Source organism: Siniperca chuatsi, linkage group LG12 (assembly GCF_020085105.1).
Source record: "Siniperca chuatsi isolate FFG_IHB_CAS linkage group LG12, ASM2008510v1, whole genome shotgun sequence".
NCBI classification, from domain to species: domain Eukaryota; kingdom Metazoa; phylum Chordata; class Actinopteri; order Centrarchiformes; family Sinipercidae; genus Siniperca; species Siniperca chuatsi.
Window position 1 is genome coordinate 12,159,730 of NC_058053.1, and position 26,218 is coordinate 12,185,947.

Consider the following 26,218-nt stretch of genomic DNA (forward strand, 5'->3'; position numbering starts at 1 on the left):
ATGTGACCAGCTAGTAAAGTTGTATGACTTAGTTTAAGCCTTAGACTGTTTATAATTTTAAACATCACTGGCCAGTCCAAATAACTATGACATTACATGATGACTTACACAGTGAACTAAAAGCCTTCTTTCTGGTAAGTTACACTTCTCTGGTCTACTAAATGTAACTTGTCTGTCACTCAACAATGAGTTTATAAAGTACTAATTATTTTCTATAGCTATGACTACAATATTCTGCTCCTCTATATGAACACACTTATCTGTAGTTATAGTCAGTAGTGGAAGAAGTATTCAGCTCCTTTACTTTAGTAAAAGTATTAGTACCACAGTGTGAAAATAATCCATTACAAGTAACAGTCATGTATGTAAAATCTTAAGGACAGAACTATTATCAGTAAAATGTACTTAAAGTATCAAAAGTTCTCATTATGCAGCAGAATCGCTCCTGTCAGAATTATATCATTATAGGCCTAGATTATTATTACCTACAATAACACATGCGTTAGAAGCATTTTAAGGTGTTAGTTGACCTAATTCTAACTACTTATATCCTTGGGTACTTCATTGTATAGCAATGAATCATATTTTATAAACTGGCCTTATGTTTATATGTAATATTTTAATCTGCAAAGTGACTATAGCTATCATATAGATGTAGTGGATTATAAGTATAGTGACAGAAAAATAAAGTACAAGTACCTAAAGAATGGTACTTCAGTAGCCTACAGTAGGCCTACTTGAGCACATTGGTTAGCCACCATTGCATTGGTAACACTGTGATGATTTTGAAATGAAATTATTGATAATTTGATTATATGTCTAACCTGAATGGTTGGCCATAGTATGTATCCGTGTCTGCCGTCAGAAGTTGCTGGTTTTATCAAGCCACATTATCACAGAGCAACAGGCAGAGGTTGAGGCAGGGCGGGTCTGATGAGGTTTCCAAACACTGGCATGTTCTCGACGCTCTATTTTTTTCTCTCAGCTGATGGTGACGTAGCGCGTGCAGCTTAGCCCAGCACGCGAGGCAAACAGGACTGACTGTCTGCTTGTTTTCCCGGTGGGGGGACCGTAGACCACAGAGGCAGAACGGTACACTGCAGACATATCGTGTTGTTTGTTAGAGAGAATATTTGTGTCGGGGCGGTGGAGAGGAAGGCTGAGGGAAGAGGCTGTCACGAAGAGAAGAGAAGAGAGGGGGAGCGCATTCCAGAGGCACCGCTATCATAACTAATTCATTGTCGCTCCAAACCGGTGGACAGACGGCTAAACAGCCCACTCATTAGGCCGAACTCACACGGTAGGTCCGTAGCTTTGGCTAGTCGTGACAAGTTGTGGCTACCCACAGTCAATAGACCATGTAGCTACTAGAGTTTATTATAGATGTCCAACTTTACCATAATTGGAAATATTGTCTCAACCAAAATACCAAGTAATGTTAATGATAGGCCTACTCTTAATGTGAATGGTACGTACTTGAATATAGACAGCACCTGTGCCTGCAAGTGCATCTGCCCGTGTATGTAAGTTTGCTTAGGCCCACTGTCACGTCAGCATGCAGCAGTTGTCAGATGCCATGACGCTAGAAATAACATATTACTTGTGTGAGCGCATGGCTGTTCCCGAGGGGAATAGAAAGTTAAGTTTAGTTATTGTACCTCAGTTTGGAAGCCCCCCTGAGCCCTGAAACTGTTGTAGACCACTAAATGAGACTGGCCTGGTGGTTAGCATGCTGACTCTGATTGTGGCTATATAATGGAATTACTGACTGTACTGAGGTCTTATGCTAAAAGCATCAACATTTTATTTTAAAAAAGGTTAAAAGAAGAAACCTTTTAGGCAACATTTTAACCATAATAGGACATACATAATGTGTGTGCATCCATCTATAGCTAATTTAACCTGTGCAGAACAAAAAAGAAATCCTCCTTGTAACTCATTATTTTCAGACAGCCTGGTGTTCTTTATTTTAATGTTAATAAACTGACTTCTTCAGGAAAATGTATTTTAAATTTACTTCGTTGGCTTTTTTTCAACAAGCAAAAATCAGTTGAGGTTAATTTAATTTACTGTGAAAGGAAGGAGATATATATATATATATATATATATATATATATATATATATATATATATATATATTATTATTGTACATAGACACTAATTAACACCCACCACACAGGTGTTTTCAATTACTCCGGCTGATTAGCTGCTCTCTGCTCAGGTTAAAGCTGGACAGAGCATGCTGGGAATTTCATGATGTCATTAAACAACATGTAGGAATAGTAGAAGTTGCCCTAACAGATGTAGCAAAACTAACAGGATAGTGAGGGAGGTGTCAATTAAGTTTTGTCTGTACAGCCCACACAGTCCTGAGAAAAGGTCTGAACAGACAAAATAAGTGAAAATGCTTGTGTGGGTGATCCATGGGTTTCTAGATCCTTTACTTCCAAAGAAGGAAATGACACATTTCCATATTTGTCAACACTTTAGTGTACAGAATGATAAACAACTATGTTTACATTCCACATTACCTTTTTTAGGCATTTCCCCTGCTGTATATGACTACTTGTCTGCAAATTAAATAAATAATGAGCAGAGCTGTTTCTTTTCCTTTTTTGGATTTTAGGAAATACCATAAATACCAAGGTTTTCCAAATTTTTTGTTATCAGAGACATCAATTTGATAAAATGCAGGATGTGCATGTCCAATCAGAGTTGAGTATATTTTGTACTAGTTGTATTTTCCTCTCAGGGGTGGTGTGGTGAGGAGTGACAGGAGGCAACATGGTGGATTACTATAACATCCTGGGAGTGTCCAAAACATCTTCTCAGGATGACATCAAGAAGGCGTGAGTATCCTGGGAGTCAGGAGGAGTGTTAGGACTCTTTACACGAATTCATAAACAATAAAGAAATATCTCACTTGGATATAAAATACAGTTAATGAATCAATAGTATTGGTGCATGTCTTTATCTATATATATATTTACTTGTATGCATGAGTCAGTGTTTGTTTTGTGTGTTCAGGTACAGGAAACTGGCACTGAAATGGCATCCAGACAAAAATCCAGACAACAAGGAGGAAGCAGAGAGAAAGTTCAAAGAACTTGCTGAAGCCTATGAAGTCCTATCTGACAGTAAGTATCTGACAGTAAGTCAGGACAGTGTGTGTATATTTATATATATATATATATATATATATATAATAAAAATGTTTATATGTGTGTGTGTCTGTGAGATGACTGCCGGTTGTCAAGTGGCTGTTGGGGTTTGATCTGTTTTGATGCTGAGTCACGAATCTGAATCTCTGTGATGATGTCAGGCTCTTCAGAGAGGAACTTCATTCATAGTTATAGGTGTAATTTAATTCAATGTGTGTGTATGTTGGATGTTTGTATGAGAAAAAAGTGAGAGACATGTATTGGTGTCTATTGGTTTTTATTCCATCATTAAATTGTGCTCTGTTCCTCTGCTGCAGAGAGCAAGCGTGATGCATATGACAGATATGGAAATGACAGAGTGCCACACAGAGGTAAATAAAAACCTGCTGCCATGAGATATGTAGATATTGTTGCATCCATTATAGCAGTAGTTTGGAAATTCCTACGCTTTAAGGACACATGAATGGTGGTGATTTCTAACTAAGGATTGATAGTGTGTTAGGATTTTGGTTTTTTTTTCATTCTCTTTCCCCTTTTTCCTGTTTTTCCCCTCTCCCTTCTTTCTTTGGCTATCATTATCCTCCCACCTCTATTACACTTATTCTCCCTTTCTCATTTCTCCTCATTCGTCTCTTTCCTCCTTTCTTCCTTCCTCACTTTCTTTGCTTTTGCCTCTCTCCTCATTTCCTTCCTTACATTTCTCCTCCCTCCCACTTTCCTGCACCTGCCATTTTACTCACTTTTCCCCGTCTGGTCCCTAATTTGTTTTCCTCCATCCACTCTTTCTTATCCTTGGTTGCTCTTCACCCACCTGACCCCAACAACTTAATTTTCCAGGCTCCTCCAGCTCAGACTTTCCATCAGATTTCCCAGGATTTACCTTCACATTCCGCAGCCCAGATGAGGTGTTCAGAGAGTTTTTTGGTGGCCAGGATCCCTTTGCTAGCTTCTTTGGTAAGTCATACACAATATACATGTGGGGTTATATTAGCATTTTTATAAATTTTTCCATCATTTGATGTTTAAATTTTTATTTAGTTGAGAATTTTCTTTTGTTTACATTAGGGGCTGTATGGGGGAAAATTAATACTGTAATCAAACATAAGCCCTCAAAACAGAAAATTCCATTGCTTGAATAAAGTATCTTTTCTTAGGGAGTTAGCTTCATAAAAACCTACTGTAATATTATATCTTATCTAAAAGTACAGTATTTAAGCAGTTATACTGTAAGTGTCTCTCTTTCTCTTATCCAGATGACTTCTCATCCTTTGGAAGCTCGGCCTCTCGCCTCGGCCCCAGTCGGTTCTTTTCTTTTCCTTCAGCAGGAGGTAAACAGTTACATATTTTATGAGGAAAGCTGCATGTCGAATACAGTATCCTTTACTGTAGCTGTCTAAGTAGACATCATGGCATATCATATTGTGGCCACAATGTTAAAAGCATCAAGAACAACTGCATTATATTTTAATGTGGTTCAGTTTTGTAGTTTACAACATAAGCAGAGCTGTGAGGGCAGCTAAAAGCTGCTGGAGAATAGTTCACTGAAATATGAGGGAACTTATTGTTACTGTTACTGTTTTTATATTTGTCTACATCTTTTTGTTCAAGAGATAGAAGGCTACCAGACTTTATAATTCACTGTAACATGGAAAATACTGTCATCTGTTAAAATTCTATAAAGTGACACCTCAAACATAGTTCCAGTCAAAAGTTTAACATCTGTACATGTATATTAAACTCCATGTAATCATAGCAGCGATAGTTATTCTCCAGACTGCACTACTGGCTAACTCACTAGTGAAACTCACCTAACCATGGGTTATGAATTTTGAACGAAACACTTTTCTCATTATATTCTCTTTACTTTCTCATATCAGGATAACTTGCTGTGCATTTCTACCCACTTAAATTCACACTTTATGTGGCAGTAACATGGGAGTGATATTATCTTTGCACAGACTGAGGTTTTGTAATGATACATCAAAATGAATCAGTCTCTTTTCTTCTCTTCTGCTTGCTTTCCTTTCCTGATCATCTGTCCTTCTTCAGTTGAATTCACCTCCTTCTCCTCTTCCTTGGGTGGTCTGGATGGGATGGACAGCATGGGCGGAGGGATGGGCAACTTCAAATCAGTTTCTACCTCCACTCGCATCATAAATGGAAAACGCACCACTACCAAGAAGTATGTAATGCCACCCTTATAAGTCACCCAACCTGGGAAATATAGTAGTTTCAAATATTTTATGACTTTTTATCCAAACTGGGACATATAGGTGTGGCTTGCTTGATAGAGCAATGCACTAAGGCATAAAAGAGAAATATTAATAGAAAATTATGTCATTATTGTACAGTTTTATTTTCCAACACTTTCAAAATTCTCTTGATGTAACAAACCTCACTAAAACTAGGTTGATACTAACATTAACACTGGTTTGCAGGTCAGGATGGTACTGTAGTTTCTGATTTGGAAAGTATTCTTACATTTCTAGTTTTTTATTCTAGTTTTTTGCCTAGGCTGTAATGGCATTGTGCATGCAAATGTTACATAACTGCAAACCTGAAGATACAAAACAAGTTAGGCAGTGCGGCAAATAACTACTAAGTATGGCCGAGCCCTCAAAAGTTTGTGCTATTTTTCTATAAACCTACCCTGGTGGAGCTTATATTACTGTAATCAAAGGTCACATGAATATTCAAATAATTTAAATGAATTGAAGTTCTTATAATGTACAGGGTGAATTTTACAAGTTTAAGTGTGCATTTATATTTTTATAAGAGAAAAGAACAGACACAGTGGCACACACACACACAGACAAAAAAAAAACAATGATGGAAGCATACTATCATTTATCTGTATATTTGTCTTGCTTACAGGATAAAGGAGAACGGGCAGGAAAGAACAGAGATTGAGGAGGATGGGGTGTTAAAGAGTGTCCTAATAAATGGTAAGACCACACACACTGAATGGTGTGATTGAGAAATGTAAGGACAAATAAACTTAAATCTTATGTAATATTTCCTATCCCTTCACTTTCTTCAAACCAGTTTTGTCAACAAATGTTCAACAGTGAAATTTAGTGTTCCACAAAAGAAAAGCACTCAAAGCAGCCAAACAGCAAAGTCCACAATATCTTGAACTGAATCCAACATATTAAACTGGTACCACATACAAAATAAAGAGTAATAGATCTAACAAAGACAGGAACTACATTTGCTTTACAAAAAACATTCAAATCAATCGGGGAAATTTTTTAAAACTATTGCATTAGCAGACGTTTTAGATATTGGTATTGAAGATGTGGCATGGTGACACCCCTACAGAATGCAGATCATGTTGCTCCTCTTAGTTACGCATTTCTGCACGTGTGCATATGTTACTTCATGTTGCTTGTGCACATTACACACCTGTGTTGCTGTGTGTGTTGTTCCCAGGTGTGGAGGATGAAATGGCCCTCGCACTGGAGCTGAGCCGACGAGAGGGACAGCCCCGTCACTCGCCTCAGAAGCCACAAATCCAAAACAGATCACCTGCCGAGTCTGACAGATCCCACCCCAGCCCTTACTCTGCAGCCACACATCGGTCATTTAGCTCCGCCCCTTTCTACCACTACAAGGTTGCGGGAGGCAGCGAGGATGACGAAGAAGATGAAGACCTGCAGATGGCTTTGGCATGCAGCCTGTCAGAAATGGAAGCCCAGCAGAGAGCAGCTGCAACTGACTTCATATCAGGTGCTGGGGGTGGGGGCAGAACAAAAACTGGTGGCCATAAAGGAGGCAGGGTTGTTAAGACTACAAATTTACATGTGGCTGGTAGTAAAAAGATTGTTAAAGGGGAGGAAGATGAAGAGGTGGAGTTTAAAATGGGCTCAGGGTCTGGAGGTGGGTGGGAAAAGGAGGGAAACAGAGAACCAGACTTCTCTCCTGAGTCATCCACAAGTGCCAACACTACGCCACTAAGCCAATGCAGTGAAGAGTTTGAACCTGCCGTAAAAAATAGTGATGGTGATGGCAGTGTGAAAAAGAAAAAGAAGTGTGGGTGTATTGTGTGCTAATGCAGCATGTATGTTTATTTGGGATGCCTTATTCTTTATACTTACCTCAGTGTTGTGCCTACAGCCAGATTCTAATGTAATGTGATTGCCAGACTCTTAATTTGAGGCAGTGCCTCAACTGATCACAAGGCTTTCATGTAGCTTTAACACCTCTAAAAGAGACAATGAGTCAACTTTGACAGGGTTTGTGGTGTCTTGCTGGTTGTCTTTGTTGATTTCCAACCCAGACATTTCAGTATAATTTGCCTATACAGCTAAAAGTTAATATTGCGTTTATGTATGTGAAGCAATACAGAGGATTGTTTCTGAATGTATGTAAATTTGCCAAATATTAACATAGACTGAAAAGAGTGGGATTAAGAGGGATTTAGATGTGGCCATGTTGGTAGTGATTTAAATCCCAGTAAGGGCAGAGTGTTGAGTGTGTGTGCGCGCATGTTTTTCTGTGTGTGTCTGTGTGTGTTTGGGTCAGTTGAGACCCTGCCATAGAATTTTCTCATTCCGACTCAAAGGGAATGTGTGAGAACTGTGCCACACTCAGCACAGTCTGAAACAATAGATCAAGATATAAAGAAGGCCATAGAATTTTCTCTGATGATTTTCATTACGACATAAACACTAGTTTGAAAAAAAAAAAAAGACCTCTGTTTACTGGTCAGCTGATACTAATTTCTAGAATATGTATTAAAAAGCAGTTGAAGCACGCGCTCACAATCTTTGCTAATACAAATACCTTGTAAAGACACACACAAAATTGTTCAAACTGGTAGCCCAGCTTTTACACTGTCACAAAATTGCTATAGTAATGAGCTCATGTATCATTAAATGCAAGTACATGTCTTGGCCTTAATGCACTTTTACCAAAATATCATAATCTTATTTGGTCAGATTTGGGAGGGGAGGCACTTTATGAAGTTGGAAGGCAAAGCACAGTGTAGAATGTGTACAGCATTATGACTGATTGTAAACCACAGTTACAAATAATCATATAAATCTTTTTACTGTATTTAGATCCTTTTGGTGTCTTTGCACGCTTTAAAGATTATATAACATTTTTATGTAGATGAATATTTAAACAAAAATAATACATCCACAGAGCTTTTAGAAAGGTGGGGAATCACTTTTCCAAAAAGAAAATATTTTGATTGTGAATTAATCATTTTGAAACATTTTGAGGGGTCCAAAATGAATGTTGTGTTTATCTCTGTGTGAGATGTCTGACGTTTGGTTTCTGCTTCTAACGAGGCTTGTGAGCCAATAGTATAACGACGTTGGTATCACGTGGTATAGTTGCAGTTAAGCTTAACGTCAGAACAACAATAACCCATAAAATTACAGTTCTGCATATTTAAACGAAATCTAGAACTACTGACAGTCATAGTCATTAAAACCTGAACTAATGTGTTGTCACCAGTTAGATTGTCAAAAAGCTTATGAAAAAACAGTCGCTCTTCTTTAATAAGGGAGTGGACATGGGATCCCAGTATATTACCAATGTGTCATGAAATTAAAGTTAAAGTAAATTAAAGTTCAGAACATCTCATATAGCAGTCTAACGTCAAAATTAGAAACATGACAGCTTCAACCCCTGAGGAGCTATGTTAGCATTAGTGAGGGTTAGCAGGGCAACTTGATTGTGGCGAACTCGCTTATGAAAAAACAGTCGCTCTTCTTTAACAAGGGAGTGGACATGGGATCCCAGTATATTACCAATGTGTCATGAAATTAAAGTTAAAGTAAATTAAAGTTCAGAGCTACCTACTGTAAATCTGCTCATTATAGTGTTAAGACCCAAAACGTGACTGTTATTGAGGGTGTCATCTCATATAGCAGTCTAACGTTAGCCCTATTATGGGACACTTCACTGAGGTAGCCAGCTGTGTTGAGTTCAACAGCTACGGTACTCACATTAATATAACAATCTGAAAATACTGACAGGATCATACAGTCGTCCTTTCTCCCTGTAGCCATTGTTGCTGTATGAGATTTGTTTTCAAATGTATTTCAAGCAAAGCAAATGTGTTTTAGTCATCAAGTTGAATAGGGTTTTTCTGGTTTTGGATTATCTTTTTTTCTAATCTGCTTTTGAATTTAACTGCATTGTGATGGTTGTGCGAATGTTTATAAATATGGAGCTTCATCACCAAATCAATGCTAGGTTTGATTTCCCTTGGACTGGTTTGAACCGTCAGGGTAAGGGAGATACTGTAGCTGTATTTTCGTCTGTGAACATCTGTTGATTAAGTTCCCCTGAGCAAAGCACTAATCAGTTTAGCTGTTTAGTGTGCAAACTTACACAGACTGTTATACTCCAGCACAACTCCATAACCCTCCCTTTGTTATTTCAGGACTTTGCCTGAAATACGATAGCATTAATAGTTCAAATAAATATTAAACATCTGCCAAAATGAAGGACATATCTTGAGTTGAGAATAAATCTTAATAGTCTGTGTTGTGGTTTCAAAATATGATTTTATATCTTTGCAGTTTACAGTCATTAATTTATCTATTTCCAGGATAGGTTTTGTGTTTTATTAGAACCCCAACAATATACATGTTTGTTGGCATATATCTCCCCACCTTTGCACCAAAGCAAAACATACTTTCAAATCAACAATGTAGTAAATGGTTTTAGGTACAGCTGTCTGTGCACAGTCCTGGAAATGTGAAGAGGAACAATTCAATGACTGCTACTGGAAAACTATTTAGCTCATCTGCCCAAGGTGTGGGTATGTCATATATATATATATATATATATATATATATATATATATATATATATATATATATATATATATAGAGAGAGAGAGAGAGAGAGAGAGAGAGAGAGAGAGAGAGAGAGAGAGAGAGAGAGAGAGAGAGAGAGAGAGAGAGAGAGAGAGAGAGAGAGAGAGAGAGAGAGAGAGAGAGAGAGAGAGAGAGAGAGAGAGAGAGAGAGAGAGAGAGAGAGAGAGAGAGAGAGAGAGAGAGAGAGAGAGAGAGAGAGAGAGAGAGAGAGAGAGAGAGAGAGAGAGAGAGAGAGAGAGAGAGAGAGAGAATTGAGTTGTTGTTAGTTTCTATGTTGCTGCTGAATGAAACTTCCTGATTCCAGACCTCTAATGAAGTGAAAACAAAATTCAAAATTTAGCCTTAATATCAGGAAAACCCAGCCTGTGAGCTACACTACAAAACACACACACACACACACACAAATACATTCTTAGCGGAATACTAATAACTGTTTTAAATGTGATTGGTGTTGTATCTGCGAAATAAGGCTGAGAGTAACAAAGTATTGTTGGTGCCAAAACATAAAGGTGTTAAAATAATTACTAGTATCAGTAATATGGTAAAAAAATAAAAATAAATCACAACTGTTCAAAGACATGCCTGCCTTAATAAGTACTTGATTATAGGCAGTGTCTCTTTCCCTGCTCTGCGTTTACACTGCTCAGAGAGCAGAATAAGTTTATTTGGTCATTTGTCATATATGTTTCATGAGTGCATGATTTATTTTACATTGCATGAGTTTTGCTTTCACTTTAAATGATAACTATCATCACTGGGGAAAAAAATAAGCACAGCTGTGAGAATTTAAAAATGATTTTGACTCTGTTGAGTTATTTATCATTTCTCCTCTCCAAAAGCGTGTGGAGAGGGAATGAGCGATGAATGAGAAAGAGGCAGATGGTTTCTCTTATAAATATATATCCACCTGTATTATTTGAACTGCCATGTGTTTTTGATTTTCAGATTGTTAAAAGGGAAATACCAAATAAGAGGAGAGGAGTTGGGATATATTTTTTTTCAGAATATGGCAGTAATAGTTATGCATTTTCCAAGTAATTGTCACTGATTTCATGTGATACTAGTATTATCATTGTTACTACAATTAATAATGATATATTAGAAATGATAATAGAAAAAAATGGAATGAACTGCAATGATGCTTATCTCACAGTTTATCAAACAAATTTCTGTTGATCTCTTCTGCTTAAATTTTATTTTTTTTTCATTAGCTTTCGATGTGCTGCTATCACGTTTTAATGCCTGTCTTGCATTGTCATGTTATGAGCTCTTATTTGCTGTAAATAGATCTCATTGTGACATCAAAGAAATAAAACATTTATAAAATTCATAACGTGACAAACACACATTATTGCACTACATTATTGGGACTTACATTGGAATTTGTCATTTTGTCTTCCTGCTTCCTGTTTCAGACTCAGACTTCGAGGCCTTCACAAGCTAACCTGATTGGCTCATGCTGCTCTGTGCCCTAGCCCTGCCCTGAGGTAAAGAACTAGTGTGAACCTGAAGCCCCATAAGCCCCATGTAGATCAGATCGGATGTTGAAGTCAGATCTTTCTTTAAAGTCATATTTATAAGTGATGCCTACAGTATTTGCGTTACTGATGAAGTGTAACATGTCCTTGTACATCTATTCTTACAGGTCAAAGGTCAATTCCCCATGATGTACTCTCTCTCTCTACCATGGCTCCTACCTGCTGAATGACACTTACTTAAAAAAAGATACAAATGTGTATTTTATGTATGTGTGTGTGTGTGTGTGTGTGTGTGTGTACATAGCTCATTGTGGAGTGAAAGACTGGAAACTTTGTATTTTGAAACCCAAGGAAATAGTTCTAATCATCTCTGCATTAACTAACAATGTTTCAGCTGAATTTTAATTTTAATTGTGCCTGCAAGTGGAAACAGATGAACAAGGCAAATAGAAAAATGCTTCGAAACATGTAAAGCAGAGAAAATAAAGCATTTCCTGCTGACTACTCTATCAGTTGGTGGTAGTTTATCTTTGCAACAGGAAATGTCAGGATTAATATCAAACAATTGAATATAAAATACCAAAAATTAATTTAAAAAATCTACTTGACAATATTGTAATACACTTGTTTTTTGCTGTTCCACCATTGTGACCAGAGTTGCAGAGGGGGCTGAAAAACTCTGAAAGTGCCTAAACTATTGATGCGCTATTGATACATTTTGAATGATACACGGATTTCAAATCAATAGATAAAATACATGAGACAGAACGACCTATTTTAAATGTGCCATTTTAACTCTTAATATAAAACAAAAAGCACACCCACTAAATGACATGGTGGTTTTGAAAATGAGCACTTGAGGCTTTTTTTCTTTTTTTTTTGCTGCATCACATCACACATTTATTCAGGTCAAGTCAAAAATACATTTTTATAGATATTTTCTATCTGTCTGCTACATGAAATAAACATCATCAGGATGAATTATTTACATTAATCACAAGGTCGTACACTGAGTAAGACAATAAAAGAACCCAAACAAAGTCACTTTGTGTGCAGAGAGAGAGAGAGAGGTGATGTGTACTTTGTGGTCAATGTACAGCATCCAAAAGGACCAGAGCTTAAAGCAAACAATCATGTTGTCAAGGCAAAGACAAGCCTTAAAAATAACAAATTGCCAGAAATCAAAAGACACTAGACAGTAGCATACAGTATTCTGGTGGACACGTAACACCACACTCAAGAGAGTTAAAATGGATTGAAACCTAACTGTATATCAGCAAGATGGATAGAAATTTGAGAAGTTTGTGAAGGTATTTAATATTATTTTAACATTAGTCCAAGAAAATTGTAACGTTCAACAGAACAGCAAATCAAACCCTCAGTGTTGGTGGCAAATCATCTGTTGATGTTGATTGATCATTTGAGGTATCATGTCATCGTGTCCAGTAAAATGGTTGATGAAGCAAAGATGGAATCAGATGGCAGTAAGATAAGTAAACAATTGTTACACTTCAATATTATATAATTAAAACCACCAACATAAGTGTATTCTATCCTGTCAGAGTAGATGTGGAAATTTCATCTGGATTCACACAGGAACAGTATATGCAAGTTTTTACTCTTTGTAGTTCACATCTGATGACTTGATTGTTGTCAAATCAGGTAGAAATGTCAAGGAGCAAAGACAGAGATCAATTTGTGCCATGATGGTGAAAACAAATTGATCTTCTGTTCATATTTACATCCCGCAAAAATCATTTAATGCACTTTTCATAAAATTAAGTTCCAAAAAGTTTTAAAAACCCAGAGAATGAGTAGATGGTGAAATACTGCATGCTGAAAACAAGAGCAGTAACTGCTCCAAGTGTGGTAGAGCAAATTTTTATTTACAGTGATGGCCAGACATACGTGACTGGATCGTACAAGTGTGTCCTCATGACTAGTTATTTCTGTGTGCCTGCAGCTCACTGTGGCAGGGCTTTCAAGATGGCATTCACCTCCTCGGCTACTGCTGTCAGCGCAAACTCAAACTGGTCCTGATCAGGGTGAGCACGAGAGAGAGAGGTGGGGAGAAGGGAATGGAAGCGTGAAAAAGGTGTACAAGGAATGGTTAGAGATAGGACAGAGGGAGGCAGTTGGATTATGGACGTCCATCTTAAAAGTGCTCAAATAGTGCAAACACACACACACAGATCAATGGTACCTTGGTGCGGACTAAGCCAGGTCTCTGGTCTCTGATGTGCTCCAGCGTGGCTGCGATGTCAATCTCCTTCACTCCTAACAACAACAACAGGAAGAGTATGAGCATCAGTACCACAGTTTTTGAGGTTTCCTGCTACTATTGCTACAGGGCCTTCTCTCTAAATCCACTTGACCTATAAAAAGGTATATAGGAAGATAAATTACATCTGAGTTTCCATTTGTTACCCAATGCACTTTCTATGAGAGGTTTTGAATGAGTTTCTTTAGTTCTGATCTTTCAAAAAATACAACAACTTTCAGATCTGTAAATTAAGAAACACAAAACAACAGATTGACTCTGTTATGATCTGTGAAATGCTAGCATTTACCAGGGATGAAAAAGAAAATCTCTTCCTGCAAGAATCCTATCCTATTGATCCTATTGATTAGCTTGATACAGTCAAATAAAACTTCAGTGTTTTTATAGATATGATTTGGTTATGCATGTTGAAATTTCTAAAAACAACCAAAATTGTATATTTCATGAGACTTTTATTTTTAAGTTTTGCCACATAAATGATACACGAATTTATGCATACACCATAGAGTGGAATAATGATTCAAATGTCACAAAAGCAGAATTATTTAACTACACTGTGACTATAGCCCCCTCTGCTGTCCACAGTAGGTAACATATCAGTGATCATCACTGATGTTCTATTATGTGTGTGTGTGTGTGAGCGACCCACCCTTGGCCATGCGATTCAGCACCATGTCAATGAGTATGTACGTGCCAGTCCTGCTAGTGCCATCACTGTGGGAGTGACAGAGATAAGAAGGAAAATGTCAATGCACGTGTAATTCTCCAGCGTTTTACCTCAGTCTGCTTATTAATGGTCATATTGTATGTTTCTGCAAATTCTGGTGTTTTACAGAAATCTGACACTCATTAGATTTTTTCTTCTTTTTTTTTTACCTGCAGTGAACGATGATTGGGCAGGAACGACCTCTGTAACATTTATTCACCTTCCTGAAAAGCAGGAACAAGCGACAGCAGAGATAGACAGGAGAACAAAGAACAGACAAAAGGCTTTATTATAAATGATTTATTCTAAACTTTGTAATCGCAACTAACCTTGCTTACATATTCAATGAATAGACATAAATGACTTGTCAGTAATCAAGACATTAATAAATGCATACAACACACCTATTAATGTCTCTTATGCAACTTCAGGTACTTGTGGGTTGTGGTTAAATGAAAGGCAATGAGAGGAAAACATACTGTGACCAAGTAGAATATAGGATGGAAAGACATATACGTAAATGACAGATTAAAACAGTAAGATTAGGAATAAGGTAAAGAATGTCAGGACCGGAAAAACTAGAAACTGCATGAGGTCATGGAGGACAGTGAGATGGTAAAACAGGAAAGAATAGGTGAAGAGGAAGCCACAGATTCACTGTCCCTCTTGCAGTAGCCAGTCACACCTGCCAATGCTCATTTTTGTGACTATGCAACTGGAGCCAGAGTACTAGCTGCAAACCACAAAAATGACACTGGGAGATGTTAAAATACAAACCTATCAACCTGCACACTGGGAGAGAGGGAGAGAGAGAGAGCTGAGATGATGGATCGGGTATGAAATGTACAGCATAAGGGGTCTTATTTGATTACACACCATGCGGAATGAAAGATAGGAAACAGAAAAAAGATGGATGTGGTGAAGGTGATCAGGAGGATTCAAAGCCACTGAGGTGTTAGGATACCAGTGAGTCAACGCAACATCACACACACTTCATCCTGACCTCCGTTTTGTTTTTACTCATTGAACATTACTGAATCTGGTGGCACCTGTTGAAATTAAGAGCGAATGTGGGGACAGTCTGTGTGTGCGTGCATGTGTAATTGCCTAGTTTCTTACCTTCGGAAGTCAAGCAGCGGCCGCGTGGAGGTGGGGATGCCGTCAGCCGGCCAGCTCAGCAAATGAAACTGCGTCAAGGTCCTGGTCTCTTGCGTCTGGACGTTCTTCAGGTAGAAGCTACGCACCAGGAAGTCCTTACACCAGATGTGCTCTGACACCAGGTTCACCTGATAAACACAAAGAGACAAAGAGGGAAAGAAAGAGAAGGATGGGTGGCAGACAGAAAAGAGATATGGACAAGAGAGTAAAAAAAATGTGACTTGATTGTCGAGAAGTAGTCTGCACGCTGAATTTTGCAACCTCCCAAAAATGATGCAGTGTTTCAGACAGCAAGGTTTTCATTAAGCAAACATCCATGTCAACCAAAAGCAGGCTGCATACTGTATATAGACAAAAAATGACAGCTCCACTTACAAATAGGAGATCACATGATAGAAAATAGCAGCCATTATCCCAAAGTGATTTAATATGCACATATAAAACAACTAAAAAGGGATAGGGGTAGCGTATACATACACATACATGAAAAATGCTTTAATGTTGTGATTACAGATGTGAGGAAACAAATCTGTAATTAACCTCGGTTACAGACTTTTTAACTCTGCTAATATACCTCAGGCAGCTGATGGTAGCTGGTTGTAATGGGCTGCAATGGAGATGCATTCATCGGCAGTTTTGATGTTACTGCAATGCTTGCTAACGGAGGTGCACAAAGTTCTCCAAACTGACTTCATTAGAATTATGACTGGTCATTAAAATTATGTATTTAATTTCAGAGATCTGACTTTTCTGAGATTAATCTTAAATATTTCTTTTTAACATATAACCCTGCCCCTCTTTTATACATGTAGGTTTTGAACAAAACTATTACTACAACAACAGGTCTAATGCAGGGAAGCTGTACCTATTGCACCTAATGTTTGTCACTGTAAAAGCATTATAAAAAGACATGACTGCTATATCTGAAAACAAAGGTTATGAGTTACAACAGGAAATTAACCTCATAGATGTGGTAGAGCGACGAGCCCTCATCAGGCCAGTATCGCTCGCACTGTTTCTCTCCATCTTCTACCAGAGCTGCCATCATCACTATCACTGTGCAGCCGTTCTCCCACACCATCTGTGGGTTGGAGAGAACACACACACAGGTGTATATACACACACACACACACACACACACACGATGAATCTTTTGTGATACTGTAATGAATTCATTTTGCAACATATAGCTATACATTAGCTATAGATTTAGGTTACTTTGTGCGGTGGTGTTTCATGTAACATTATCTATGGTAATCTTAGGATATGACTAGCTAGCTTTAGGTAACCCTATTTTCCCCATCATTTAATAATTATAGGGGCCCTATATTGCAACACTTAATGTAAAATGACATTTCAATCCTTACACTATAAGACATTAGGTAAATATTTACATTTTAATCCAATCAAAGAGTACAGTACATTGTAGAAAAAAGTTGACGTTAGCTAGCGTTAGTGTTAGCGTAGTGTTGACCTAGTCGAAGTGTTTTCTTGCTGAAAACAAATCTCATAGCGGATTATAAAAACAGCTGAGTGCCACACAGCAACAATGGCTACAGGGAGAAAGGACGACTGTATGATCCTGTCAGTATTTTCAAATTGTTATATTAATGTGAGTACCGTAGCTGTTGAACTCAACACAGCTGGCTACCTCAGTGAAGTGTCCCATAATAGGGCTAACGTTAGACTGCTATATGAGATGACACCCTCAATAACAGTCACGTTTTGGGTCTTAACACTATAATGAGCAGATTTACAGTAGGTAGCTCTGAACTTTAATTTACTTTAACTTTAATTTCATGACACATTGGTAATATACTGGGATCCCATGTCCACTCCCTTGTTAAAGAAGAGCGACTGTTTTTTCATAAGCGAGTTCGCCACAATCAAGTTGCCCTGCTAACCCTCACTAATGCTAACATAGCTCCTCAGGGATTGAAGCTGTTATGTTTCTAATTTTGACAGTCTAACTGATGACAACACATTAGTTAAGGTTTTAAGGACTGTGACTGTCGGTAGTTGTTGATTTTGTTGAAATATGCAGAACTGTAATTTTATAAGCTACTGTTGTTCGGACGATTAAGCTAATATAGCTATTATGTGCTAACGTCAGTGTCTGGTTTTTCTACACTAACCACTATACCACGTGATACCAACGTTGTTATACTATTGGCTCACAAGCCTTGTTGATTAATTCACAATCAGAATATTTTTTTAGGAAAAGTTTTATTCTGCAACTTTCTAAAAGCTCTGCGGATGTTTTAAAAAAATGTCTACATAATAATGTTATCAATATAACCTTTAAAATAAATCTGTGACATCTGTAAGTAACGAGGCAGATTTCCTGAACTGAATGGTCTAATGGCCTTAATCATTTTAATTTGTCACTAAAACAGCAAGTAAATCCACTAAATTGGGAGTAAGCCAGAAAAAGAAAGTGGCAGAAAAAAAGAAACAACAGAGGGAAGCTTGTGCTGACCTGCCAGAAATCAGCGACAGTGTGAGGCAGTGGTCCCTGTGTGGCGATATAAGCTGGCTGGCGAGGGTCATGATCAACCTGTGGGTTAAAAAGGAAAAGAAAGAGAGGAGGTTTTTCCTGCTGATGATTCTCAAACAGATATGAGTTACAGCAAGGGAGCAATATATTCTCATAAAGTATAATGGTAAATGGATGAAATTTTACAGACTAGATTTGAATCAGGTCTAAGAGTTCTGATAGAGAGAAAGGGTTTATCATCACAGACTGAAAAACAGAATCCAAATAGCTACAATATTCACAGTTCACAGATTTTATTTATGTTGTAACAAAGAGTTAACTTCTTCCTGAACTCATCTGCAATAAAAGTCTATCAGCAGTACAATATATACTGTACTTAGTTCAAATATATACCTAGGTCAAATTTATTCATAGTGCATTAGACATGAGAATAATCAAAGAATAGCTGTTTATGTAAATCTTCATATTGAATTAGGGGATACATCTCCATGTAACAAACCACTAATTATAAATATCATCACATATTTTAAGTGTGGATTGTTTGAAGGATTCTTACAATGATGCTGGCGTTGATGTAGTCTTGTTTATTGGGGTTTACTTCAGTCTTCAGCTTCACCCGAGAGTGATCATCTGCAAAAGAAAGCAGGTGTCAAGAATGAGTCACTGAATGAATGGCAGAAATCTACTTTTCCCCATTTACTGCTTACTATGCAGTTTTAGTCTAGTAAAATGCTTGAAATTGGTATGGTGCTGTACAACAACTTGACAGAGGAAGACAGAAACGATCAGACAGAGTGACACATTGATGAACTAACAGGGGAGTGATTCAGCGTGTCTGTTTTTGTCCATGTTGCTCGGGACTTGAGCCACAGCTACTGAACTGGGGTCAGCCTGGTAGGAGCACAAAGCTTCCCACTCCTTCTGAAGGCGGTCCTTATTACGCAGGTGATCCTCCATATATGCCTGACGGAGAGACGACATGCAAATAAAATGTAGGAGGTAAATATCTGCTAAACAACGACAAGGATGATTTTTAAAACATCTTTGCTCTGATTGTGTAATAACTCACCAGTATCATGTGACCAGTTGAGATGTCCATGTTAGACTGGGCTGGCTCTTCGCTCCAGGATGGGGTGGAGCTGTGGGTGGAGGACGGGCTGTGCTGGGGACCATCGCTGAACTGGGAGGAAACGCTGCTGACGCGGGACGTGTCCGTACCCCTTCGACCGCCAGCACCTGTGCCTATGGCGGACCCCGCCATGGTGCCACTCACCCCAGCCAAACAGTCCTGGCGGCACATGGAGGATTTGGATGCCATGTGCTGCCGACATAGCTCCTGAATGGAAAGTAAGGAATGGTATATTGATCAGTTACTGTACTCATTCATCTGCGTGATCTAAGAGACATTTCTTCATTATAACCTATATGCTCTGAATAACAAATGTAAATTCACATATTTATTGCCCTTTTGCCCATGCATATGGTTTCTTATACTTTTCCAATCCATTATACCATTGAGACAAAAATAAAAACAAACAAACAAACAAAACCTCTGAGAAATCATATAAAATGGCCTTTCCTCAGTCCTGAATCTCCTTGTGGTGCCTTACCTGGTAGTCAAAGTGTGTTTCTGCTCCTCCCTCTGGCCCCAGGCCAAGCTTGCCATTGGCCACTTGCTGAGCGTAGTGCCTGAGACAAGCTACGACCATGGCCAATACCAGCATGCCTCCTACGACTGCCATGGAAATAAGGGTGATGACTGTTCCACTGGAGCCCTGGGAAACTCTGGTTACCTGAGGGAGACCCCGTGCATCTGTCCTCTGGGAGAAAGACATAATAAAGAGTGGTGAGTAAGATATGGGCAGGCAGGAAGGAAGACAAAGAAAACAGATTATTATCTCACAAGAGTGCTATCTCCATTTGTTCACCTTTTGAGAGGAATCAACCCAAGCTAGCAGGGGATCTGCCCTCACTACTGGAATTCAAGGGTCACTCATTTCATTTTAACAACACATTTGTTTCTATGTAACTGTACATGACAGCAAGGTGTGCTCAGTGAGAGGTTGACATTGAGTTTTAAAGACAGAGGTCTGAGAAGTCAAGGTAGTATGAACCAGGAAAACATTAAAGAGACAGCAGAGGCTCCATGGATCAGTGAACCATGGTACAGTACACGCCACACATCCATGCTGTGAGTTCTAGTTTGCCACAGTGTGTCATTCCACCTTTTCTTCATCTTCTTTTCTACCTTTCAAAACAGTTTTCACTATGCTGCCCAACACTACAGAATTCAACATTACAGTCTTGCCATTTTAATCTAAAGCAGGTGTACAGTGCTCTTTTTCCACACGCGCACACACACACACACACACACACACACTGAATCACCACACTCCTGTTCACTCAAAATGTCACTCCAAAGAAAAAATGCAGCTTCACCAATAAAGTAAATATACTGACCAGCTTTGAGAGAATAGTTACAATAGCTATGCCGTCCCCCAGCTTTAGTATCACCACTGTTCATATGTATCTTTACTTGGAGTATTTACCCTCTTAGTCATTAAATTATAATGCTTTTCTATTAGAATTATTTTCTTTTTGTCTTTTATTTTGCTCTTTCTTGATGTGTCTGTGTTGTGGCCATGTGGTTTTCTCTTTAGTGTTTTTAAATATACAAAAGTAATTTAATACATTATTTTTTTCAATTTATATTAACTGAAGTAATCCAAAACAATACCGACATTTCTGAATTAATTAATTAGAACTGACAAGCTAATGAGCAGTGCTTGTCAGACACTCTCACACACACACTCACACACACACACACACACATTCCATTAATGTACTGGCAGGACAAATACAATATTATCTCTGCAGCCCTCAATTCAATCAGTGTGTAATCCATTATTCACAAAATTTAAGATGCAGGTGATGATTCAGAGGCCTGGAATCAGGCCGTTTCTGTGAACAGTGAATAATGAGGTTAATGACACCTGTGACTGTTGCCATAGCACCTGGGATCTGGGAGCCACAGTGGGGGTGGGGGATATGAAGCACCATGGTAACAAGTGAAATGCTGGTTGTTATGAGGCGACGCCTCGCTGATTTGTTCTGGCCACTTGCCCTCCAGGTGGCTCACACTCACACAGGGGTTTACACACAGACAAACACAAACACACAACATTACAGCACAAAGTGTAGTGCTGGATGGAAAGCAAGCTCTGTAGGTGAGATAGATGTACTGCCTTTGTCTGTGTTGCATCACATACAGTACAGTGCTTGTGCTCATAAAGTCATTTTTATTACAAAACATTGAGCTCATTTTCTTTATCAACATCTTATGTTGATGGTATTTGATGATGGAGACAGCAAGGAAAAAATAAGGCATTGATTGATTCTCATATTGAGATATAAAAGATCAGGTTGAGTCACTAAAAGCTGTGTATTAAACTTAGAAATACATGTTTATACATGTTTTTGGAGATACATTTATATAACTCCTTGTGCAATATAAACTCTTGCATGTGTGAAAGACTAAGCTTGGGCTAACATTCCCACTGAGCAATAACCAATATACACTCTACAAACACACCATATCTGAACCAGTCCTTAATTGTGTACGTCATGTGATAGGTGATTTCCTCAACACTAACACACCTGGCTGCTTATCTGAACCCTGTACCATGTAAGGGTAGTTAAGACACAGAATCAAGCCACTCTGTAACTACAAAAGGCAGCCACATATAAAGTAATCCCACAAGAGGTACATCCATACAAAAACTACACTGAAGAGCTGGTGGAGGCCACAATGTGAAAGCAAGATGATAGGGAATCTCATTTGACACTAGCAAGTCTGATAATCTGTCAAGCCAGAGTCCATGAATAAATAGTGGTAAAGAATACACAGCAGTGATTATATCTCTGTTGCCTTGACAACTGCTCCATATGTTACTGATAGGAGGGGTTACAAAGGAAATTTTCCTCAGAGTGTGTTCGTGTATATGTGTGTATCAAGTACCTCTCCCACGCCAGTCTGTACAATCTTCAGGCCTGTCTCAGACTCCAGGAAGTTCTTTTCAGATACTGTTGAAAAAACAACAAACATGTTATTATTGTTTGGTGAAATGGTATTTGAGGAAAAAACGGTGAGAGCGACAGTACAATGCGCCCACGTACTTCACTTGTGTGGGTAGGTAGGTGTTTGTGTGTCTGTGTGTGTGTGTGGTTTAGCCTCACCAGCTTTAGCAGCCACCTCTGCAGCCGTCATGTTGTGTTCATTCTGGCGGATACGGAACGTCAGTGCAGGACCCACCACACTGGCAACACAAAACCACAGGGACACACACATGTTGGATGCTTCAAAACTGTGAAAACCATTTTTATTGTTTAGAGTAACACGTAATGGCGGCGTTACCTGATGTTGATGAAGCTGCTGGTTGTCAGGTGTATCTTATCAGCCAGTAGCTCCAACAGTTTCACTCCTTCATACAAACTCAGAGGACTGCGAATGAAAAATATCATTATCCTCCTTGTAAACGCCATGTTTAATAAATGTCCTATTTGCTGTTCTTTACTGGCAATTAATATGGCATTATGGAGTGCTGACCTGTGGTTGGTGACAATGTACCCATACTCCTCCTTGGCTCCTGTACCATCAACCAGTGGCGGCCTTTGCTCCTTCAAGCCATGTCCAGCTTCAGCAGGAGCAACCTGCGGAGGCTGGGAGACAGGAGGGAGGAGGCTAGCGCTCTTGGCTGGAGGTGTAGCTGGGACTGAGGCAGAAGAGGGGGCAGGAGGGACATCAGCGGGACCAGGAACAGGGGCAGGCTTCTCTGGGTTATGGGACACACTGTCTGTTTTTAACAACTGCATCTACGGGGGGGATAGAAGACCTGTCAGTGATAAAAGTGTGTGATTGCTTCTTGTGAACACTGCTGACTATGGATGATGACATACCTCCTTGAGGCTGATGAGGTCTTTCTCAATTGGATCTGTGTTAAGAAAAATTTAAACAAATACTAAAAGTAAAACACAATTCAATTTCAGCATAATTTGTTTTCCCCATCTACTCAAGTGGCAGCTATCAAGATGTTCTATTTATCTATTTAGGATATTTTTAATATTTCACACTTTCTTTACTGGCACAAAATGCTTAATAGAATGAAATCATAAGGTATAATAGTCATTTTAAAAGGTAGTAGTCTGCAGATTTTAACCTCTAATCCGTCATAAGTACATATATAGATGTTGAAGCTTTATATTATAGCTTCATAATCCCACTTTTATGTGTAAAACAAGGTAAAGGGAATTCAGTATTTCTATTTAGTTGTCGATTTGAAGGACAAATGTCCCCCTTACATTATACTTGAGAAAAACATATTAATACAGGGGTTTGGTTTGACCTAATATTCTAAACAGAACATAGGTAACAAGTGAAAGGCTGCACCTGTTTTGTCTTGGGCCTGCAGCAGCTGCAGAGTGAGGGCTAGCTTGTAGAGCTGCTCTTGACTGAGCTCTCTGGGCTCAACTCCGTACCTACGCAAGACTCCTGACATCCTCTGGAGCAGGCCATCTAACACAGGAGAGCCAAGTTAGCATTTTCTTTGCACTGTCCATCCAATTTCAAAATTGGACCATCCAATTTCAAAATTGGATAGATGTTTTGGATATACACACTTTGTAAGTACGCCCATAGCATAAATCTGTTTTAAGGCATCATGTAAATTGAGTTTAAGTACATCTGAGTTCCTGTTCCTCACCATTGTTTCCAGACAGAGTGCTGAAGTCCTGAGGAACTTTTTTATTCTGCAGTGTTTGTTGTCTGCCAGCAGTACCAAGTCTTTCCTCTAGAGTGTAGTCTTCCACATAGTCCACTGGTGTCTCCAGGTCCAAGTCCTCATAATAAGGCAGACCTGCTCATAGCATAATAGGTTATGATGGTAGAGAGAAAGATAATTGTTTAGTTATAATGTAACTAACTGTTTTAAGAAATTGCTTTAAAAAAGCCTCTTTGACAGAAAAATCCTGTTTACCTGCAGGAGCCATGGAAGCGGCCCCTCTGTGGCGATAAGAAGGCTGTGCAGACGCCAGGTAGAGAGACAAGGCTTCCTGTAGCAGCTGCCTGTCACGCTCTCGCTCTCTCTGATTGGCCTGGGACCTTAAAGAGGGGTGGGCATAACCGCCTCCTGCCCCAATTAGTGATCTCTCTACTTCATCTTGGTACCTATGCTGGAATTAGGAGAGATATTGTGCTGATTTAGTACTGATTTAATGCTGTAATTATCTTTTAAAACAGGTTTCCGATGTATTTACCACTTTTGTAATGTTCTAGGATAATTTAAAACATTTCATTCTAGATTGTGCTATTGTTATATGAGTTGGGATTTCATGTGTGAATTTTTGTAACCACACTTATGCCTGGGACTAGTTTTTTAGTTAACATACACCTGCTTTTGGACGATAATGATGTGTGTGTGTGTGTACCTGGTGGTATGTGTATGGGTCCATGGAGACTGTCTGCATGCGTAGTGAGGACTGAGGAGGCTCGACAATCATGTAGTCCACATAGTTGCCACCAGGAGGTGTGGACCCCGACTTAGAACTGTGGTGGTGGGAGATGTGCTGTTTGGACCTGGCAACCCAGAGAGAAACAGAGAGAGGATTATGATGAATACAGAGGGGTTGAAATGAGAAGAGGTCCAGAAGGGAAATAAATGGATGGATCTGACTCATTTGTTTTGCAATAAAATGTACATTTCTCACTAAATGTCACTGTAACTGGAGACTTACTGAGACGAATGAGAAGAGGAGGAAGAGGAGTTCGGCTTAGAGGGGTGGGTGGTATGGGGAACTCTCTTCAGCTCCTTTGATAAAATATACTGGGTGATGTCGTCTTGCCAGGAAAGACCTACACACACACACACACACACACACACACATACACAGAGCAATTAAAAACAGCCACAGCAGTTTTTGAGAGTGAGAATGCAAGACCGAGGTGTGTGTGTGAGAGAGAGAGAGAGTGAGATTCTCTGAAATCAATACTGTTTCTTATAGGAGTTGTGTTGAAGTGCCTTGAAGATCTCATGGATAAAATGGATTTCTGCCTGTATTCATAAAGCGCCCATCATGTCAGCATAGTGATTACTAGTTAAGTACATGACCAAATGAACTTCACTATGACTATACACTTAGGCACTACATTAGGCACTTTTCTAATTCACGGTCAGCACAGTCCTTTATTTATCACATTTTTAGCCATGCTAGTGGAATGGCTCTAGGGATAAAAATGTCGGCCTGTCTGTCGGTCTACCACTATTGGATGGATTGCCATGATATTTTGTACAGACATTCATGGTCCCCAAAGGATGAATTGTAACAACTTTTGTGATCCCCTGACTTTTCCTCTAGTACCACCATCTGGACAAAATTTTAATTTGTCTAATAATTTGGTTTATAACCAAATGCAAAAACTGCTGGCATTCCCATCAGGGATCATGAATGGAATGAAAGGAAACAACATAAAACCTGCTGCTGTGAGAAACAGAGACGATGGTTACGCACAGTAACAGTCCAGCAGAGAGCAGAGGAGAGAAAACAGCTCTCTGTGCACCCAGAGGCATGAGGGAGAGTGCACAGTTAAAGCACCCCAAATAACAATCACTCCATACAGAGTGAGTCATAGAAAAACGAGAGACATCTGAAGAAGGAAATTAATGAAAGAGCAGGGGGAGTTATTAGAATTAGAATAAGTTCTCTTTCAAATCAAACATCTATTTCCACATGAGTAGATATTGTTCTTGCAACTGCATTTGTAAAATTTTTTGACTCAAATGTTGCTTAACCATTTCACGTGACATGCTACTTCACGACACCTTAAGAACAAATATTACTGGGGTCACTACAGAAAATTGCAGATGAACATTTAACAGATGCAAAGCAATGGCAAATTGCACTCCACTACAAACCTTTATGGGTGTGTTTGTGCTGTAATATCATTATCTTTTGTGAATCGGACCTTCAGACGGTGCAGATAGCGGTTGCAAATGATGCGCAATGCATTGTGCTATCAGCGCCCGCAATTAATTCTTTGTGAATT

The 26,218-nt window shown here is 38.9% G+C and overlaps 2 protein-coding genes across 4 annotated transcripts in view; one reads left to right on the forward strand and one right to left on the reverse strand.

Annotated features, from left to right (window-relative positions):
- Positions 1 to 11,987, forward strand: dnajb2 (DnaJ heat shock protein family (Hsp40) member B2). Of its 2 annotated transcripts, none has more exons than XM_044218094.1 (11): positions 1 to 134; positions 2,753 to 2,849; positions 3,028 to 3,137; positions 3,479 to 3,532; positions 3,999 to 4,115; positions 4,415 to 4,489; positions 5,211 to 5,343; positions 6,036 to 6,106; positions 6,594 to 6,890; positions 11,416 to 11,487; positions 11,646 to 11,987. In XM_044218094.1, exons 2-10 carry the CDS (start codon positions 2,785 to 2,787, stop codon positions 11,442 to 11,444), a joined length of 951 nt encoding a protein of 316 aa, XP_044074029.1. In that variant the 5' UTR covers positions 1 to 134; positions 2,753 to 2,784; the 3' UTR covers positions 11,445 to 11,487; positions 11,646 to 11,987. The 2 variants fall into 2 exon arrangements, with proteins under 2 accessions (XP_044074029.1, XP_044074028.1); XM_044218093.1 differs by lacking the exon at positions 1 to 134 and adding an exon at positions 901 to 1,300.
- ptprna (protein tyrosine phosphatase receptor type Na) overlaps positions 11,863 to 26,218 on the reverse strand; it is a 23,025-nt gene continuing 8,669 nt past the window's right edge. For both annotated transcript variants that reach the window (XM_044218086.1, XM_044218088.1), the window contains 21 exons: positions 24,910 to 25,027; positions 24,604 to 24,751; positions 24,153 to 24,348; positions 23,880 to 24,032; positions 23,567 to 23,692; positions 23,077 to 23,111; positions 22,727 to 22,992; positions 22,535 to 22,621; positions 22,357 to 22,436; positions 22,139 to 22,203; positions 19,731 to 19,940; positions 19,190 to 19,456; positions 18,936 to 19,083; positions 18,677 to 18,750; positions 18,103 to 18,180; positions 16,585 to 16,704; positions 15,585 to 15,751; positions 14,636 to 14,689; positions 14,409 to 14,473; positions 13,682 to 13,755; positions 11,863 to 13,514 (listed from right to left, as the gene is read on the reverse strand). In XM_044218086.1, coding sequence (XP_044074021.1) covers positions 13,443 to 13,514; positions 13,682 to 13,755; positions 14,409 to 14,473; positions 14,636 to 14,689; positions 15,585 to 15,751; positions 16,585 to 16,704; positions 18,103 to 18,180; positions 18,677 to 18,750; positions 18,936 to 19,083; positions 19,190 to 19,456; positions 19,731 to 19,940; positions 22,139 to 22,203; positions 22,357 to 22,436; positions 22,535 to 22,621; positions 22,727 to 22,992; positions 23,077 to 23,111; positions 23,567 to 23,692; positions 23,880 to 24,032; positions 24,153 to 24,348; positions 24,604 to 24,751; positions 24,910 to 25,027 — 2,603 coding nt within the window. In that variant the 3' untranslated portion in view covers positions 11,863 to 13,442. The remainder of the gene's footprint in view (positions 13,515 to 13,681; positions 13,756 to 14,408; positions 14,474 to 14,635; positions 14,690 to 15,584; positions 15,752 to 16,584; positions 16,705 to 18,102; positions 18,181 to 18,676; positions 18,751 to 18,935; positions 19,084 to 19,189; positions 19,457 to 19,730; positions 19,941 to 22,138; positions 22,204 to 22,356; positions 22,437 to 22,534; positions 22,622 to 22,726; positions 22,993 to 23,076; positions 23,112 to 23,566; positions 23,693 to 23,879; positions 24,033 to 24,152; positions 24,349 to 24,603; positions 24,752 to 24,909; positions 25,028 to 26,218) is intronic.